The sequence below is a fragment of the Diadema setosum genome, chromosome 22 (assembly GCF_964275005.1).
Source record: "Diadema setosum chromosome 22, eeDiaSeto1, whole genome shotgun sequence".
In the NCBI taxonomy this organism is placed as follows: domain Eukaryota; kingdom Metazoa; phylum Echinodermata; class Echinoidea; order Diadematoida; family Diadematidae; genus Diadema; species Diadema setosum.
This window is the reverse complement of record NC_092706.1, coordinates 17,996,599-18,014,040: the sequence shown is the minus strand read 5'-3', so window position 1 is coordinate 18,014,040 and position 17,442 is coordinate 17,996,599. Positions and strand designations below refer to the sequence as shown.

General features: G+C 37.6%; 1 protein-coding gene across 3 annotated transcripts in view; it reads left to right on the top strand.

Annotated features, from left to right (window-relative positions):
- LOC140245115 (A disintegrin and metalloproteinase with thrombospondin motifs 1-like) overlaps window positions 1-1,641 on the top strand; it is a 44,218-nt gene extending 42,577 nt beyond the window's left edge. For all 3 annotated transcript variants that reach the window (XM_072324714.1, XM_072324713.1, XM_072324712.1), the window contains one exon: window positions 480-1,641. In XM_072324714.1, the coding sequence (XP_072180815.1) occupies window positions 480-617 (138 nt within the window). In that variant the 3' untranslated portion in view covers window positions 618-1,641. The remainder of the gene's footprint in view (window positions 1-479) is intronic.
- Window positions 1,642-17,442: the final 15,801 nt, after the last annotated feature.

Below are 17,442 nucleotides of genomic sequence, written 5' to 3'. Positions count from 1 at the left end.
GTGTAGTGATGCTGGGGAAAGCATGTTTCCATTTGCTGTAAGTTTTATACTCAGTGTCAACTCTGTAATTGTACCGTAAACTGAAATTATTCTGTTTCCAATTTGACAAATGCACAAAATTGGCATTAACGTCATTGCCCTCATGACATCACATACTATAAAGCAACACAAGGGGCGGGGGTATTAATCACCTTCAGTGATAATTCTTGTTGCAAAGCGTTATTATGTGCAGTGTCACGACTGTTCGCACAGAATTATGTTACATCATTCCATGGAGCTACGCTCCATGATTAATGCAAGAAGTCTATCTTCAAGCAGTGAAACTTTCCCCAAATAATCCTTTGAAGGGGGGGGGGGGGGTCAGAAAAGAAATCAAATCAAGAACAGGTCCCCAAAACGTCTAGAGAAACTAGTCCCACGCAGATGTGTGCAAGTAATAGTAATTTATTTTGTCGCATTTTTTTTTTTCTAACATGCAGAGATTACAACACAAGGTGGCGCCACAGCGAATCTCGAGAGTCTTCCGGACCCAACTGAGCTTGGTGATTGGGGAGCAGACGGCACCAGCGAGGGCATGCAGGGCAACATTGGTACCGCAACAAATGAACCATGGGTAACGCCCTCTACAGCTGAAAACCCAGTGTCATCTATTCCAAGAGGACACGCAAATGGCACGCACCCCCGTCTCCGCGACTTAGCATTCCAACTGTTTTTATGCGCATTCATGCACAGTTTGAAGTGAAAAGACAGTGGACTGTAACATACGATTAGGAAGTAGATTGCTTCTAATGCCTCATGGATGAGCTGCATTATTTTGGGTGGACGAATAATAATAAAAACCTCCCAGACGTGATGGTCAGGACGTCTGTCTTTCTTGACTATCCCTATTTTCTCCGAGTAATCTTTGTTAAACCTAGGAAAGAATATTATTGTCTGTGAGAGCCCATCAGCCCGTGGTTAAAGAGCGGTAGTGTGGGCTACTGACATGTTTTTCAAGACATTTTATGTTACTTCAGGCCTACAGTTCTTTACCTCGACGATTACACAATATCACCCTCTAACAAAGGCAGCGTTTCAATGGTAGATTTCACCATATAAGTGCCATATCTATCTGTGGCCATCAGAGAGTGATTCGAGATCATGAGAAGTCTCTTTATGACGTTTCCATTTCATGAATGTCTCTACCACTCAGGCATTATGCCAATACCAAAGACATAATTCATTAGGAATAGTCACGAGCAGTTTGTAGCACCCCTCTCAGTGTCACTCTCAACTAGTTCCATGTACAAAAAACAGCATTTACAACTTTACAAGAACTGCGTTGAGACCTTTCAAATCCTACGTCCTTATTGCTTAATTATTTTGCATTGTAAATCCTCTCCTCCCCCATCCCCTCGCCGCCCATGTCTCAGTACGTCAGGTAACCACGAGCAGTTTACACTTTGTACACGTCCAAATTCATACACCTAGATATTAAACTTTCCGGTAACCAGCACAAAATATTTAAGTATGACTTGATTGCAAACCGTATGTTATGTGGCATTTGTGGTTGAAGTAATGCTGTGTGAACGGATTCCAACGTTCTTTACATGAATTTGTGACTTTCGTTTAGTTCTGTAAGAAAAAAAAATCCATCATTTAGTGACACCTACTCACTTCAGGATGAAGGGAACAAGGTGATGCTATGTAGAGACGTAGGGATGAGGCTAAACCTAATTTGTTTTGTCTGTTGTTGTGCATACTTTCGGAAGAAAAACAACACCAACAGCAACTCAACTGCTTGAGTTTGAGTTATAACAATGCCATTTTAATTCATTAAAATTTGCACGTAAAATAATATACATTGTTATACTGAAATTAAATGGATTAACTACCATGCATATTTAGGACGAGCAAGTCTGCGAATTTTCTGGAAATGTGTGTGAATGAGTCAGCAAGTCTTGAATACTTTTGCCCCTTGCATTAAAGACATTCTTGTAAAAAGAAAAATAAAAAATATGAAATCGCTTGTCGTTTTCTTGTCATTTTCATCATTATTACCAGATTGTGTTATCACGAGGATATAATGATATGTATACATGCGTTCATACATACAGACTCGAGACATAATATAAATGGTGACTTACGGGGAAAGGGGTGCTGTTCGTTATTCCGAAGGTTCGCTATTCCGAAGGTTCGTTGTTCCGAAGGGTCGTTAATCCGAAACACGCAAATTCCCTATACCTAGAGGTTCGTTAATCCGAAAATGAAAAGGGGTTCGTTAATCCGAAAATTTGCGGCGTTATTCCGAAGGTTCGTTATTCCGAAGATCGGTTAATCCGAAAATGAAATTCTGAACAATGAACCTTCGGAATAACGAATCTTAGGAATAAAGAGCCTTCGGAATAACGAACCTTCGGAATAACGAGCTGTAACCCGGGGAAAGTGAAGGCGCAGAATGTTTCATCTGAAGGTAAATCTGACTGGGGTAGAATTAAGATCAATGCAGCCATGAAGGGTAATAATAATTATATAGATATATGATGTGAGGCTGGTTTGGAATGAGTCAATTAAAGATATACGATTCATGAATTGAAATATTTGCTGCAAAAAACAAAAATATACCAGTAGTTCTATTGATCCTTTCACCTGTCGTTGCAGGAGCAAGGTTACATGCGATTCCTTGTTTAGCTTTTCCACGAATATATGTATGTATGTATGTATATATGTATGTATAAATTTTATATGTGTGTGTGTGTGTGTGTTTGTGTGTGTATGTGCTTTCCATCAATAGTAGAAAAGATAACAGTGATAATAATAGTGATAATTGTGATTTATATAGAGCATGAAATAATTCTTTAACGCTTTACATACAAGACAGGAAGGTATATAGTAATTCAGAAAGGTATATAACAAAAAGAAACGAATTACTGTTTGAGTTATGAAATAATTTTTTACCGTATTTTTCAATTAACGGAAGATATTTTTGTGAAAACACATGGAACTATAGAACAGCCTTAAATAATGCAAGTTAAAGGCGTAATTCATCTTTTGCAGACGAAACAAAAAACAGCTTTAGTGCTTCAAAATAGTTCTAAAATATGAGTGAGGGATAGAAACAACCAGTGTAAAAAAAAAAGTTAATCAGTGTAAAAAAAAAAAAGTTAATCAGTATAATCAATGATAAGAATTGTTGAAAGTAAAAAAATGTGAACAATAGTTATAATAGAATCGTGTCTAGACTAAACCGTCTACAGTTGTGGTTAAGTGAGAATAAATAGTGGCATCTCCGTATATTTTAGGCTTTATTGCAAAATTTTTATATGGTAGGATGTTTTGGGATACAACTGACCTACACATATGCATCAAATGTGATGACTCAAAAATTTTGAAATCACCGTTCCCAATGGAAAAGTGTACCTTTAAAGTATTTTCCTAACCAGATTATCATATTTGGACAAATTTTAGTACCGTCTGCTTTATAGGTTCGTATTCATGTTTGTATTTTCTTTCTGGTGGGTGGAGGTTGGAGCATACTGAGGATGAGTTCAAACTAACGTATACAAAATAATCCATTGACAATCAGCAGTTGTATGGAAAGGAAGACTAGATTAAATTGTACGAGTAGGTTTAAGGTCATCTATACTACACTGGACTTTTCGCCGCCTTACACTTGTAGAAGCGGGTCAGGGAACTCGGTTCACGGGCGGCGTGTTTCCACCGGTGATCTGCGGGTCGCTGTACACACATAGACAGACGGAGGCCACAGGTCGACCTACAAGCCAACGTGTTGTTATTTAGATCGACTTTAAAGATAATCAGCAATAAATGTCGCCTCAAAAAAGCAGCTTTCACCTCGAGGGATTTCACAATGGCATTGAGTTCATGAACTTGCGGTGCTGTCCTCCCTTATATGAAGCGGTCGTTCGACCGTTTGATCCCCCCCCCTTTTTTTTTTTTCTCTCCCTCTCTTTCTTCTCATTCTTCAACCGCAGACGATATCCGATTTTCGCCTCTCTTTGGACGAGGTTTGATTCAGATTTCTGATTTCTTGATCCAATTTATTGCCTCCGCGATTTCGGTTTCCCACCACAGAGCCCATCACCCCTATCATTTTTGGCGATCTTTCGGCGATGAGGCGGATAATTTGCCGAGTGTTGTACCGCGCGCGACCTCACGCAAGCCGTCCGGAGTCTTGGCGGTTTTTGGATCCTCTGGTTCTTGATAGTTTTCTGTTGGTCACTAGTTTAAAATGCATTCGGTGTGATGATCGACCAACATCTTATTCCTAATCTTCCTTTACTTCATTTGAAGGTATCAACTATCTGTTAAAAAAGAAAGAAAAGAAAATAGGTCGTGACCAAAAACAGGCTCTTATGCCTTAACCGGGTGACTTCTGCATGCATATTGTACAATATTGTACAATAGATAAAGTTTTATACATCGCCAAAGTATCGCTGAATTGAAATTGAAATTGAATTGAATTGAATTGAGTGGAAATTGACGTCGTTTCAATTCTGATTCTAAGTGAAGACTATTGCCGTCTTCTAGCGAGATCTTTGAAGACTGAGTTATTGGTAGGAGACAGAAGGTGAGGAGAATAGACAGAAAGAGAGAGCGCACATTTAAATGGAATTTATCCCAAATAATTATGTAACATAATCATAAGTGAAGTTTGAGAAAAACACTCCGTTCAAAAGTTACAACTTTTTTAAAGTTTTGGTGCCGCAAAGGAAAGTTACAACAGTTCGTGATTTCATAGTATAGTTGAACGATGACTAGAAAATATAAAGAGAATTCCTCACATTTTTAATTTTCAAGCATAATGAGAGAGTACTTGACTTACGTCATTCAGACAGCACGGCGACTGACATTACTCTTTGACATAGTTGTAATTGTCGATGAAACATGAATTTCAAATACATGTATACACTCACACACACTTACACACTTACACACACACACACACACACACACACACACACACACACACACGCAAAATGAGATCTTGTAGAAGTATCTTCATTTATGTATTTTTATCAGTGTATTCATTTTTATGTATCATTCTTCTATTATACTGTAACGTCACGAATTGTTGTAGCCTTCTTATCCAGCGATGACCGCACATGAATTTTGATAACAAATATAATTCATAACAGATGGACCGGTTTTCCTGAAGGTGCAATAATCTTTCCATTTTTTTTTTTTTTTTTTTTGAGCGCATATAGGTCTACTATGTAGATGAGCTGAGGTGATGACGAAATCGCTTTACAAACCTCTCATTAGCTGTAAATAAATTTTCCCTGAACGTCATTTTCTTTTTGGTAGAAGTTTTGTAAAGTCTTGCGAATAACGTCATAGTCTCTGTGATTACAACTCTGTATTAAAAGGGGGGGGGGGAGATGTTGTAATGTGAATATTTTCATAGAGTGTTTGCGCCAGTGCTGCCTTTGTTCTTCTATGGCTTTTTTCATTGTTGTTTTCCCGTATTCAGGTACATGTACCTATCTATATAAAACAACTACGTCAAGACAGCAGTTGTGGGGATGAACGCATCAGGCAAGATTCGTACCCGAGACTTTCTGTTTGAGATTCTAAAGTCTTATCCACTGTACCACCGTGCTACCGCAGTGAATGAAGTTTCATAATGGACGTAAAATGTGACGTCAGAAGGATCACTACCAACATCACAAGACGTCACGAACGACATCAATACTGATTTTAATTAACCAATATGCGTACAATACAATGGTTTCAAAACCGAGAAAAAACTAGCTGTTCTATTCGTATTCCCTTTGCTTCGCTTATGTAAAGCGACAAAGGATTTTGTCTTGATTTGGTTCGTGCTGATATTCTTTAAAACGTAAAGTACGGTAGGTGAACTTGTCAAAATTCCTACAGAGAGTCACGTTTCGCCTGAAGAATGATGCATATCTGATTTCCGCCGCTATTCAAAAGTATTGATTCATTTTCAGATGGTCGAATTTGTCGTGATGCTTTCAGTTTTCTTTCATGTATGTCTCACACACGTTATTGTATTTTAGTAAGTGCAGGTTTAATGGAAAAAATGAGAAGTGTTCATATCTTGTTGATTATGATTTCTCTCCCTATCCCCACCTCCCCACCCCCTCTCTAGGACATGGCCCATCTACTACAGGGACCATGTTTAGCTGCAGGGACACTGCAGTCATGGAAACAACAACGACAAACCTGGAGAAGGAATATTGCTGTCTCTCCTTGCCTGAAAGGTACTGTATATTTCACGCCGCTTAATGAAAAATCTATACCAAATATATGATTATTATGTAACGATACCAGTGTTTCGTAAAGCCTTGAGACACTGTATAATTCCTGTCCAATCTTTTCTAAACCTGCACTGTTCTGAATAATCCGTTTTTGTTTAGTTGTCAAAGTCAACTTGAAATCCGGAGTACAGTTTCTCTTTATGAGATCACAGACATCATCTTGTCTGACGCCGGGAATGATGAACTCAAATACAGAAGGGCTGCACATTTTGTCCGAAACGGTGACATAGCCCACATCCCGAATTGATGGTTAACGTCTAAATGGAGAGCAGTCAGTAAAACTCTTTGACGTCATAAGTCCTAGATTTGCTCTAGCAAGGCATATCTCGAAAAAGGAGGAATGCGTGAAACCAGTCGATGTCATTGCGTCAATACTTCAGAAGAATAAGTAAGATGCGGAAAATGCACGAATCTATTTAAGTAATGATTTCTGCCTCGTTCTTGTCCTTACTCCCAAAATTCACTCCCACATCATGATCAAGGGCACTTAATTTTCTTGCATCCACTGTCAGATTTCTCCGACGTCCAGCTTGTGGTAACAGATCATTATTTCTGTGTCCGCTGAGGTGTGAGCTGGTCGGTGGATGTCGTGTCCTTCTCCGTACTAACAAGAGCGTGATGACTGATGGAAGACCAAGGCGGACTATGACTCAACGATCACGGCAGTATAATACCGAACCACTAAACCCAGTGTCAAGATCTTGGAATCCTTTTGTTTCTTCCTACACTTCTGCGTTCTCATTAAATGTTATTGCAATGATCGTCATTCTGAATCGACTTCCGTTTTCTTGTTGTTGTTATTCGTTGTTGTTGTGTTGGGTTTTTTTTTTTTTTTTGGGGGGGGGGGGGAGGGGGGTTCTTACTTTCCAACGTTCTTGTTAACAGGGTTTTGTGTGTGTCGAATGCCTTTGTGGAAGGCATGTAAGGAACTTGCTTTTTATGTTTTATGTTTATCATGAAATGAATTTCATATCGAAATAATTTGGGTCTACCTTGATTAGAATGACAAAGAATAATTATTATGATTACCATGATATATTCGATGAGACATGTTCCTGCTTTGAGGTTATGGTATTTTGCAAGTCAGTATGCACACATTAATTTGTTGAAATCTATACAAGAAACTCTCAAAAGAACAAAACATGTTCTTCTAAAGCCCTCTTTTTTTTGTCGCTGCCGTTGTCTTTGTTTCTTCTTTTTTTTTTTCAATTGACGTACATCCCCACTCTGTCCGTCTGTTGTAGCATATTTTCAATGGTCATAAAGTAAAATTGCTGATGTTATGAAATGCTACACATCAATGAAATATTTCATACGTCAATGAAATGTGCTAAATATCAATGAAAATCTCCGCCTAATACGAAAGCCCCGTTTTGTGCTGATCCCTTGTACTGCCCTCATCGGGCAAACGGCATAAATAAAACTCACACCATCACCCTTCATGATCAGTCTTAATAAATATACTGAACGCGACAAGTGAATCATAGTGTGGTATAGTTTTGTCAATTAGTCAACTCATTAAAGAAAGATATCAAGTTCAGATCTTGTTTGAACCCTTTTTCCTCGCACAAGTTGTTCCGCTTAACCCCCCCCCCCCCAAAAAAAAAAGAAAAAAAAAAGTGAAAATTTGATTATAGGAACCTGCACGGATGCAGTCGTGGTGATCATGTCATGAACGCTGTATGATCAGCGCTGTTAGCCTCTTTATTAAACACTGGAGAGGCTAACTTGGGAACTTAATAACTATGAACCTACACTGCAACTACTGCTTCTACTGCTACTACTACTACTAATGCTGCTGCTGCTGCTGCTACTACTACTCCTACTACTACTACAACTACTACTACTACTACTACTACTACTACCAATACTACTACTACTACTACTACTACTACTACTACTACTACTACTACTACTACTACTATATACTACTACTACTACTGCTACCACTACTACTACTATTACTACTACTACTACTACTACTACTACTACTACTACTACTACTACTACTACTACTACTACTACTATTACTATTAGCTCTTTGTTTCCGGTGTAGATAAGGGAAACAAAAACAAAACAAAGCAGAATATAAGAGGAAGGAGTAGCAACTGTATAAGGATTACATCTTGGCATCAAAGACAGCTAACGGTTATTGGGTTCGTCCTCGTAAGGTGTTTGCTGAAGGTGAAATTTACAGTTTTGCGGGTTTTGTTGTCGTTTTTGTTTCATCTAGTACTAAGTGCACGAAGACAAGGGAATCCTAATCTCGGCTTGCAAACAAAAGATGGCTTCTCTTGAAATTTCTTAATCAGTGAAGTGAGGTTAAGGACCGACAGTAGTGATGTTTAAGAAATTCCTCACCTTTTAAACATGTTTACTTGCTATTCTGCTCCTCCAATATTTTGGTGTCCTCTCGCGTTCTTGGAATGTTGCGGCTGCTTCAGGCTCGCGACAGGTCTTTTGTCATGAGTGTATGTTGTGACCTCAAATGTAAACGTTCAGACTAATGCCACAACAAAAGAGGACTAAACCGATTTACTTTACCACTCAAACGCTAGGACTGAAGGGCTTCCAGAAAGAAACCGAACGTGGGCTGGTCTCCTTACCGACTTTCCACTACATCATGTATCTTACAAGTCAATGAGTGTATAATAATAATATTTTCGTGGGAACCAACGGGATAAACATTATTGTCAATTCACAGTATTTTTCTATGTAACAGCTTTGTGCTGATCTTTTGTTGCTATGTGTATGTAAATGTTTTGTGTTGTAAGAAATGAAATAAAATTAAATGAATACACAAAAATAAAAGGTGACATGAGACTGAGGTATCACTCATTACGGACAAGGGCTGATACAACTTTATTTTGTCTTGTTTGATTTTTTTTTTTTTTTTTTTTTTTTTTTTTTTTTTTTTTTTTTTTAATTGGTTAACTTTACGCTCTGGCTCCGTTTTGACGTGAGAGAAATCTGGGAAACCGCCTTGCAACGCCAGTGGCTGTACGCGCAACGTTGAGCCCTTTCGATCACTTGAGCCCTAATCCTAATCCTTAATCTAAGTCTCAATGCTAATGCAATTCATGTCAACTGATCCAGTGACTGCACCGAAGCCATTGACGCATGTCGTGAGACACTGTAGTGCTGGGAACTGCCACAGTCTGTGTCTTCTCAGTAAGTGATGATTACCTTGGTACATTATTGGTTGTCAGCATCCGTATCTATTCACTATTAACTATACATTCAGAAGGAATCTGTCCGACATTATAACTCCAAATACTAGTAGATATTAATGAATTTTGAACAACGATGCAACTGTGTCGTTATTATCTCATGTGTTTGATACACCAGTGCCGGGGGGGGGGGGGGGGGACCTTCCTTATTATGATTTGTTCTTTGGCACGTGGGATAACCTGTTGCGTAATAGGACATTTCTTCTTATATCTTCTTATTATATATGCGAAGAGCATTCCGTCAAATAAATGCAGAAATATTGGTGCTTTTGCATTTTCATAAAAAAATAATAATAATTTGCTTATCAAAGCACTGTGTCAAGTCCCTTGTAAAACTGTGAAACGTTTGAATACTGCTTTATTTTTATATGGTTTCCCAAAACCCTTACAAGCGTTCTAAGAAGGGAAAATGAAACAAGATTATTAGAGAAGAAAAGGAAGAAGAAGAAATCTGAACACCAAACAAAGTGATGACTTACAAGCACTCCCATTCAAGCTTGTTGATGACCGACATTTTTTGTCACCATCTTTCACATGAGAAAGGTGCTCACAAGTGCTTCGCGAAGACGACCGTTTACTATCCCCAAAAGGATAGTCTTAACAGCAATAGAGCCGGCTTTGTTTCCACCTGCCATACCCCGTAAAAAAAAAAAACAAAAACAAAAACAAAAACAAAACAAAACAAAAAAACAGTCATGGGCCTACTTGCTGAAAAAGGTGCATGGGCGATTTTTTTTTTTTCTTTCATCAAAGCACCTTAGTATCCATTGCAACAAAACTGCTTTTGGAGCCAGTTTTGTAAAAAAAAAAAAAAGAAAAGAAAAAAAAAGGGCAATTATCTCAAGTTTTACATAATATTGGACCCCATATACCGGCAAAAATATCAAAAACAGCGCATAAACAAATCCTATATAGCAACTGCCGGTGTGGTAGCCTACATGGTTCTATATTTTGTCGCTTTGTTTTTGTTTTTCTCCCAGTACGAAATACCCAAGTTGATGTAGAGTTGCACTTTTTTTTTTCTTTTTTCTGTTTCTTTTAACCGGTGCCATTAAGACGGTGTCTTTACTCCAGTGTTGCATGCATGGATTCATAAGTGTTTTTTTTTTTAATGAAACGAACGTGTACAAACCAATAGTATGTAAATGGGAGCTGTATTGGTCGTACAAGATACTCATATAATTAAATTTTCACCTGATGGTTCACTGTTATAGGTCCATGTTTAGTGCTGTCCTTCGTCAAGCGGAATTAAGTGACACACACAACAAAGAGATATAGTAAACAGAGATCATTTTGGTATATACATTTCATAGCATCTCATTTACGTGGTGAGATGTGCAAGAATGAAGTGAGTCTAACCAAGAAATGGGTCAAAGCAAAATGCTGGCAATCAGACTATAGCGATATAAATCGGACATCTTGATTGATGAAGACAGAAATAAAAGGGCAGGATATGATCATATAAATAACATTCTTGATTCGACATAAAATCGAACACGAAGAGATGAAGGAGAGCTCAAGGAAATAAAGTCATCAAAAGGGGCAGTTTATAGGGTGGACGAAACAAGTCTCTTGATCAATGGATCAACTGTCATGGTGTTGTCATTCGAATGTCCTACAATTATGCTCTATTCAATTGGTCGTCTATCGGTCTTTTCTTTCGAAATGTTTCTCTCGCGCTATTTCTGTATCACGCACTTCAGGCAATTACATGTACTTAGGTGTTGCGACCTTGCTACGCACTGAGGAAATACCAATTGTTGCTCATGCAGTACATGACTGTATTAATAGTTAGCGGGGAGAGGGTCAGTGAACGTTAAAAACTTGTTCATGTTTTACTATCAGTAATTAACGTTTTGCTTATGGGAAGCAGCAGTCACTGAAAGATTAATTACAATGCATACAAAATGCGGCGGCAAGACTCGTACCTCGCTCGCAAAGGAATATTTGAAGTCTTATCCCCAATCTTGTTAAGCTATTGCTGGTTGAATCCCATATCAAGTTTAAGATTACTTGTGCTGGTATTTTGATGTCTTCATTGCAAGGTACCTGTTTACCGCAAACAACTCATTCCCCGCTATTTACCCCAAAACGTATACCCTACTCCGGTCTATCTATATAAATAAATTCAATTGTTGATTCCCCAGCTATTTCCTTTTAATCTGAAAGGTTAGGAAAAGGGCAATATTGCTACCAGATCTGTGGAATTCTCTTCCAACTACCATATAGAGGAAGTTAGGGCGATCCAACCATGCATTTTCCACACAAGTGTTAGCTCTTGAAATGTTCAGACACTTCCTGTTATCAACTCCGTGATGTTTTTATTTCTATGATCAACGCACACAGGTGAGAGACTACTAGTATAATGGTGGAGTCGTGGTTTATTTTGTTATCAACGCTAACGGCCAAACACATTCGAGCTCTCTCTTGTGTTACTATTATAGAACACGTGGGGTGTTTTAAGGATATAACGGTTACTGTCATGGTGGAATATTCTTGTATCATACAAGCGTATACATGATACTAAGGAGAATTAAACAAATCCTTGCTCAACATCAACGCACATGCGTACATAATAGGAAGCAAAAGCGTTGTACTCTGTATACAGCCGGGTTTGCAACGAATTGGGTCCTCTATTATACTCCTATACCTCTCACCCAACTTATATATTTCAAAGTCTTTTCGCGAGGCTGTTCAGTAAAGTCAATCGATTAGGTAATCAACTACTGCGCTTGACATCTTCCGACGGCTGTCTATTCCTCCGAGTAAAATATTCTGTGCATAATAAGATTATTGCCAAGACCCATATATTATCATGAAGTCAGGTGATCCTACCTGATGTTCGATGAAAACATAATGGCATATGCTGACCATGATGACAAGTGAAGAATAAGAATGAGAAAATTAAGGGCGTTTTCAATGGCTTTCCAGATGATGATTGAAACAAACGTTTTATTGTAACATTACATACTCGTGCTATCACCACGATTATACTGATGACACTACCTCCCTTCTACAACTAACCATCTGCTGCTGAATGATGGATGTCAGAAAATACACGACGGGCTATCATAAACAACTTGCGGCTTCGACAAGATTGAAGCTGTTGTTGACAAACACAAACTTGGGAAATCATTGACTTCGTGATAGATGAAAGTCTCGTCTGCCCAACTCTATGCATTGTGATGATTAAAGGATTATTGATAGGCTCGTCATTATGTTTTCCGCTGGTCGGGCTGGCTTCACTGGCGCGTTTAAGAACCCCTTCCTAATCCTCTAATTACGCCTCTATTGTTTGTTGATGTTTGGGAAGGGATGGGTGAAATAACTGTCGACAGTTAATCCCAACTTCCCTTGCAAAACATGACAAGGAGGTACTCTGCGAGCTTTTAGTACCTTCTCGCGAAAATCGAAAGCTCAGTCCAGCTGTCCACGGGAGTCAGAAGGTGCAACATTTTACTCCTAGATTTGCCGTTGAGCGAAGACAAATCCATAGGTTGTGACTGTGATAATTTTAAATAAATAATAAAATAATGATAAATCCAAGAAAAAACGTTATGTCTTTTCTTGATACTCTGTTGTATTACCCTCAATTTACGATTCAAACACGTTTTGTCATTTTTTTTTTCATAAACGCACATTCAAATTGGGAATGTAATTTTTAATTAAGCGCTTGTTATAGATAAGAATTCATGTTTTCATCAATTGTAATTAGTATTTACATTTAATATAATTGTTGTACAGATTATGGAATTCTGTATTAGTCAAATTTCATGAGAACATGCATGAACACTAAACTGCTACTGATGCCATTTTCATGAAATGAGTGTACAAGAACAGAGTAATTACTAATATGGTTTGATAACAGCTTTGTTCAAATATAAAAGTAATTTCAAATTTCCAAGACCAAGCGAGCACACGGTATTTTGAACACATTTGATAAAACCCAAAGCGAGAGCAGGACTATTTACTTCACAGGTGATCCCGAGGGACTGCCATATTGTCTCCAAGTTCTATGCCACGTTTCACTGTGCCCCTCAAAAACTCGACCCCCATGACAGAAATCCCAAGTGTGAGAAAATTGGGTCGCAGCCAAAAGATCAGGGCACCCCCCCCCCCCCACACACACACATACAAGCAAACACGCACACACAAAGAAAACCAAAGTAAAAAATCAAAATACAAAACAAAAAGTGCCCTAAACTAGTTTTCAAAACACACACGGAAAACTATACTATTGCGAATATAGTTGGCAATCCATTTATTGAAATGATACATTTTATTCTGAGCTGGAAATTTTCCTTTAGTTGGTATTCGATGGTTTCCTGGTTTAGAGTTTGTAAGTTTGTTTGTTTGTTTGTTTGTTTGTTTGTTTGTTTGTTTGTTGTTGTTTTTATCCCAGCTGGTAATATACGTATAGATCAAGAAAAAGTTGTGAGCATATGTTGGACAAAAAATATTTCGGGGATGGGAACGAAGGGCTTGATTACTTATGTCTTGTTCTATAGTTGCGTGCAGCAATCCAGTCTGTGTATACAAAAGTCTCTCCTTGCGAGACGAGGATTTCCGCCTTCACATCTTCACATCGTAATTGACGACGAACAGGAGTCATTAAAACTATCATTTTTAATCACTGCTGGTCTTTCTTTCATACTTGCATGCGTAACTTATTCCCCAAACCAGAGCCCTTTCTCAGAGGGAGAAAAACACTTCGTCGGCAGTAAAATGAGATTTTGACAGGCTTAATTGGCTGCCTTTGTATTTCCATGTATTTAGTGGAATCTCGACGTTTAATCCTATGTGTGCTTTGAGTACCGAATGACACAGAAAACCATATAGCATTGAACACATCGTTCAAAGTTCTGGCATAGACAGAGTTTAAGAAAGATGTTGACCTTTTGGCGAGTGATGACCATTCGTTACGAGGTGTATTGTTGTCTTTGTATGTTTGTTGATAGATTGTGCACAGAACACAGTTGTACAGCAATAACAACTGAGTGGGTTTTAAACTGATAAAGTCTCTGTGGGTTTTGTAGTTACTTTGTAAGAATCAGCACTGTAGTGCATGGTGCCATCAATGATACTTTTCATTTTTTTCATTTTTCATTTATTTTTCCCATCTCCAACAGAACTTGTAAATACAGTTTTCTTTCCACATAAAGTATAACTACATGTATATGTCGATATTACAAAATATGATAAATGGAATGTATAGATATACAAATGATCAAGGGTGAAAAAGAAAAAGCACAAAAAAACTTTCTGAAGTTAAGGAAATGCAGGAGATGGGGATGAATGCTGAAGAAGCAAAGCTTGTAGGGTGCATTCCCCCCAAGCATATAGTAAAACAATTTAACATCTTATATCATTGATCTTCTACTTAGCACATGAAACTAAATTTACAAAAAGAGTTACACAAACTGCAAATAAAAACCTAAGTAGCCCTAGACAAACACCCAGACAAATCCACAAACTAAGTCGCTGTCATGCAGAAAATAAAACAGGAAAGGAAAGACAGAAGGATGAAGAAGAACTGATATCATGGTTGGAAAATAGAAAGAAAAAACAATGACGATTGTGAGGACGAAAAGTGATGAGTGAACGAAGCCGCTAAGTCATACTCATAAAATGAAAGTAAATTTCACAGTACCTCTACATTCATTAAAAAATCAACAAAATTTGATCCTATCTAAGTTTGAGTATATATTATATATATATATATATATATATATATATATATACTCAAACTTTGATAGGATAAAATTTTGATTTAATGATGACGTTCAAATGAACTTTTATAGATAACTAGAAATAGATTCCTATCCTATCTAAGTTTTAATTTTAATTTAATGATGACGTTCAAATGAACTTTTATAGATAACTAAAAATAGATTCTTTAACTTGGCTTTAAAACAATTCAAACTTGGGGCCGTTTTTAATTCATCACTATAAGGTTAATCAAAAATGTTGGTCAAACAAAAGTAAGTGCGGGTCCTGGTTAAAGGCAAATGAAAGTCATTAGAATTACGAGTTAATTGGTTATCTGTGGATACTTTATTACATGTATTCATATTTAAAGCGTAAAGGTAAACGCAAACCCATAGAACTAGAGAGTTAATATATTAAATCGCCAAACTGGGAGAATTTCCAGACACAGTCTTTATGCTGTGGCCAAGAACAAAATCGTATGTAGAAAACGATTCACCTCTTCTCATGATTGCACAACCCAGAAAGATGCGATTATTGAAGTGAATTCAAAGGTGAAATGTCTTGAAACGTGTGAGTGAATTAGTAATAATTTTTATACTTGACTGAAAATGCAACTTTTCCTATCTGCACAATTGTCTTAGCCATAAACAATCACTGATTGATATTCTACCTCCACTGCTTACAGAATTCCCATAGAGTTTACTCGCCAAGCACATAAAATGGATATCATGTGACCATCGTGACATTTCAGGTGTACATTCATGTTTATGTCTGATCGTGTGTACTGTCAGGACTCGGGACGTCTTTAACGCTGATTTCTAGCCCCCAGGCTGACCAGTTGAGTGCCAACAACTTCCGACCGTGTTCAGGGTTCAGACACCTTATAATTTACGGCGACCTCGGCGACCAAACATTAAATCAAGACTTCCTCAAGATGTTGCTGTAAGATCAACTTTCTTCATACTTCATACTACAAACATTGAGCGAGTAAAAAGGTTCGACTTGGAGCATTAGTTGGAAAGTTGTCGCTTTTGTATGGTGATTACTTGTTTGTCGTTCGAGTCACGTCTAGCCGACGGAATGGTACTTCCAAGAATAGCTTTTTGAAAAACAAGGGGTTAAGCACGTGGGTGGTGGTTGTAAGTATGCATCATGAGGCTGATTAAAGTGTTTTCTTTGTTTCATTTCTCCTGGTTTCCCTGCCACAGAGGGAGCGTGACACGGGACAAGGAATGTTTCACGTCTTGCGGGTTTTTTTTTTTTTTTTCTTCCTTTTCTTTTCAAACGAACAAACACACAACAAAAGGATGTTGCAAATCTCCCAAGCACTGAAAACCGTTAAGTTACATTATTTCCCCTCTTTGAATATTGTCTACCAAGAATATCAGAACTTGAATTATGAATTTCAAAGTTAATTTCTTTGGTGTTTGTTTATAAATCTTTGATGGAAATAAATAAACTATAGAATTGAATTTAATTGAATTGAAGTGAACTGAATTGAATCAAGGTTCCCATGCTCCGGATATATATATATATATATGTGTGTCAAACTCTAGACTTTTCTATTTTTTTAATGTGAAAGAGTAGGGAACTTGGTCTATGATTTTTTTTTTTCAACTATGAATTTCCGTTTTGTCTTTCCTTCCTTTTTTCATAGAAAATTAAAAGTCGACACATTAGAAGAGTAACTTTACATGTACTTTCATTTCTCTCCTCTTGTGACAGATGCGCACCACATCGCATCCTCTAATCTTGCTATTGTACCCAATTAACTGATCCTCTTTTAGTACACAGCCTCTGGGGTTATACGTGGCGTTGCATGCAATCTTGTTTATAGACAGGATATCTTGACAGTTAAACTGAACTTCTTGCTTTCAGGACTTTTCAAAGAAATATCGTTATTCGCGAAGTAGAGGTCTCACGACCGAAAATATAGGCTCTTCATAATGTTGAAATCGATAACAACAAAATCTCATTTTTCAAATACAAAACACACTTATTCTTTAACATACATAAATAGGTTAAGGCTAATAAATATAATAATCCTGCGTACCTTTGAACGAACTCCTCCGATGTCATGGGGAAAAAAAGAATCTTGTTCAATCCTTTTGATAATTCTGGATATCGTTGTTCTCGTAGGACATCCAAACTTTTTAACCGATCGTTCGATTTTCCTCACAGGCCTAGACTGATACGTTGCATTATCTGTTATTAATTGA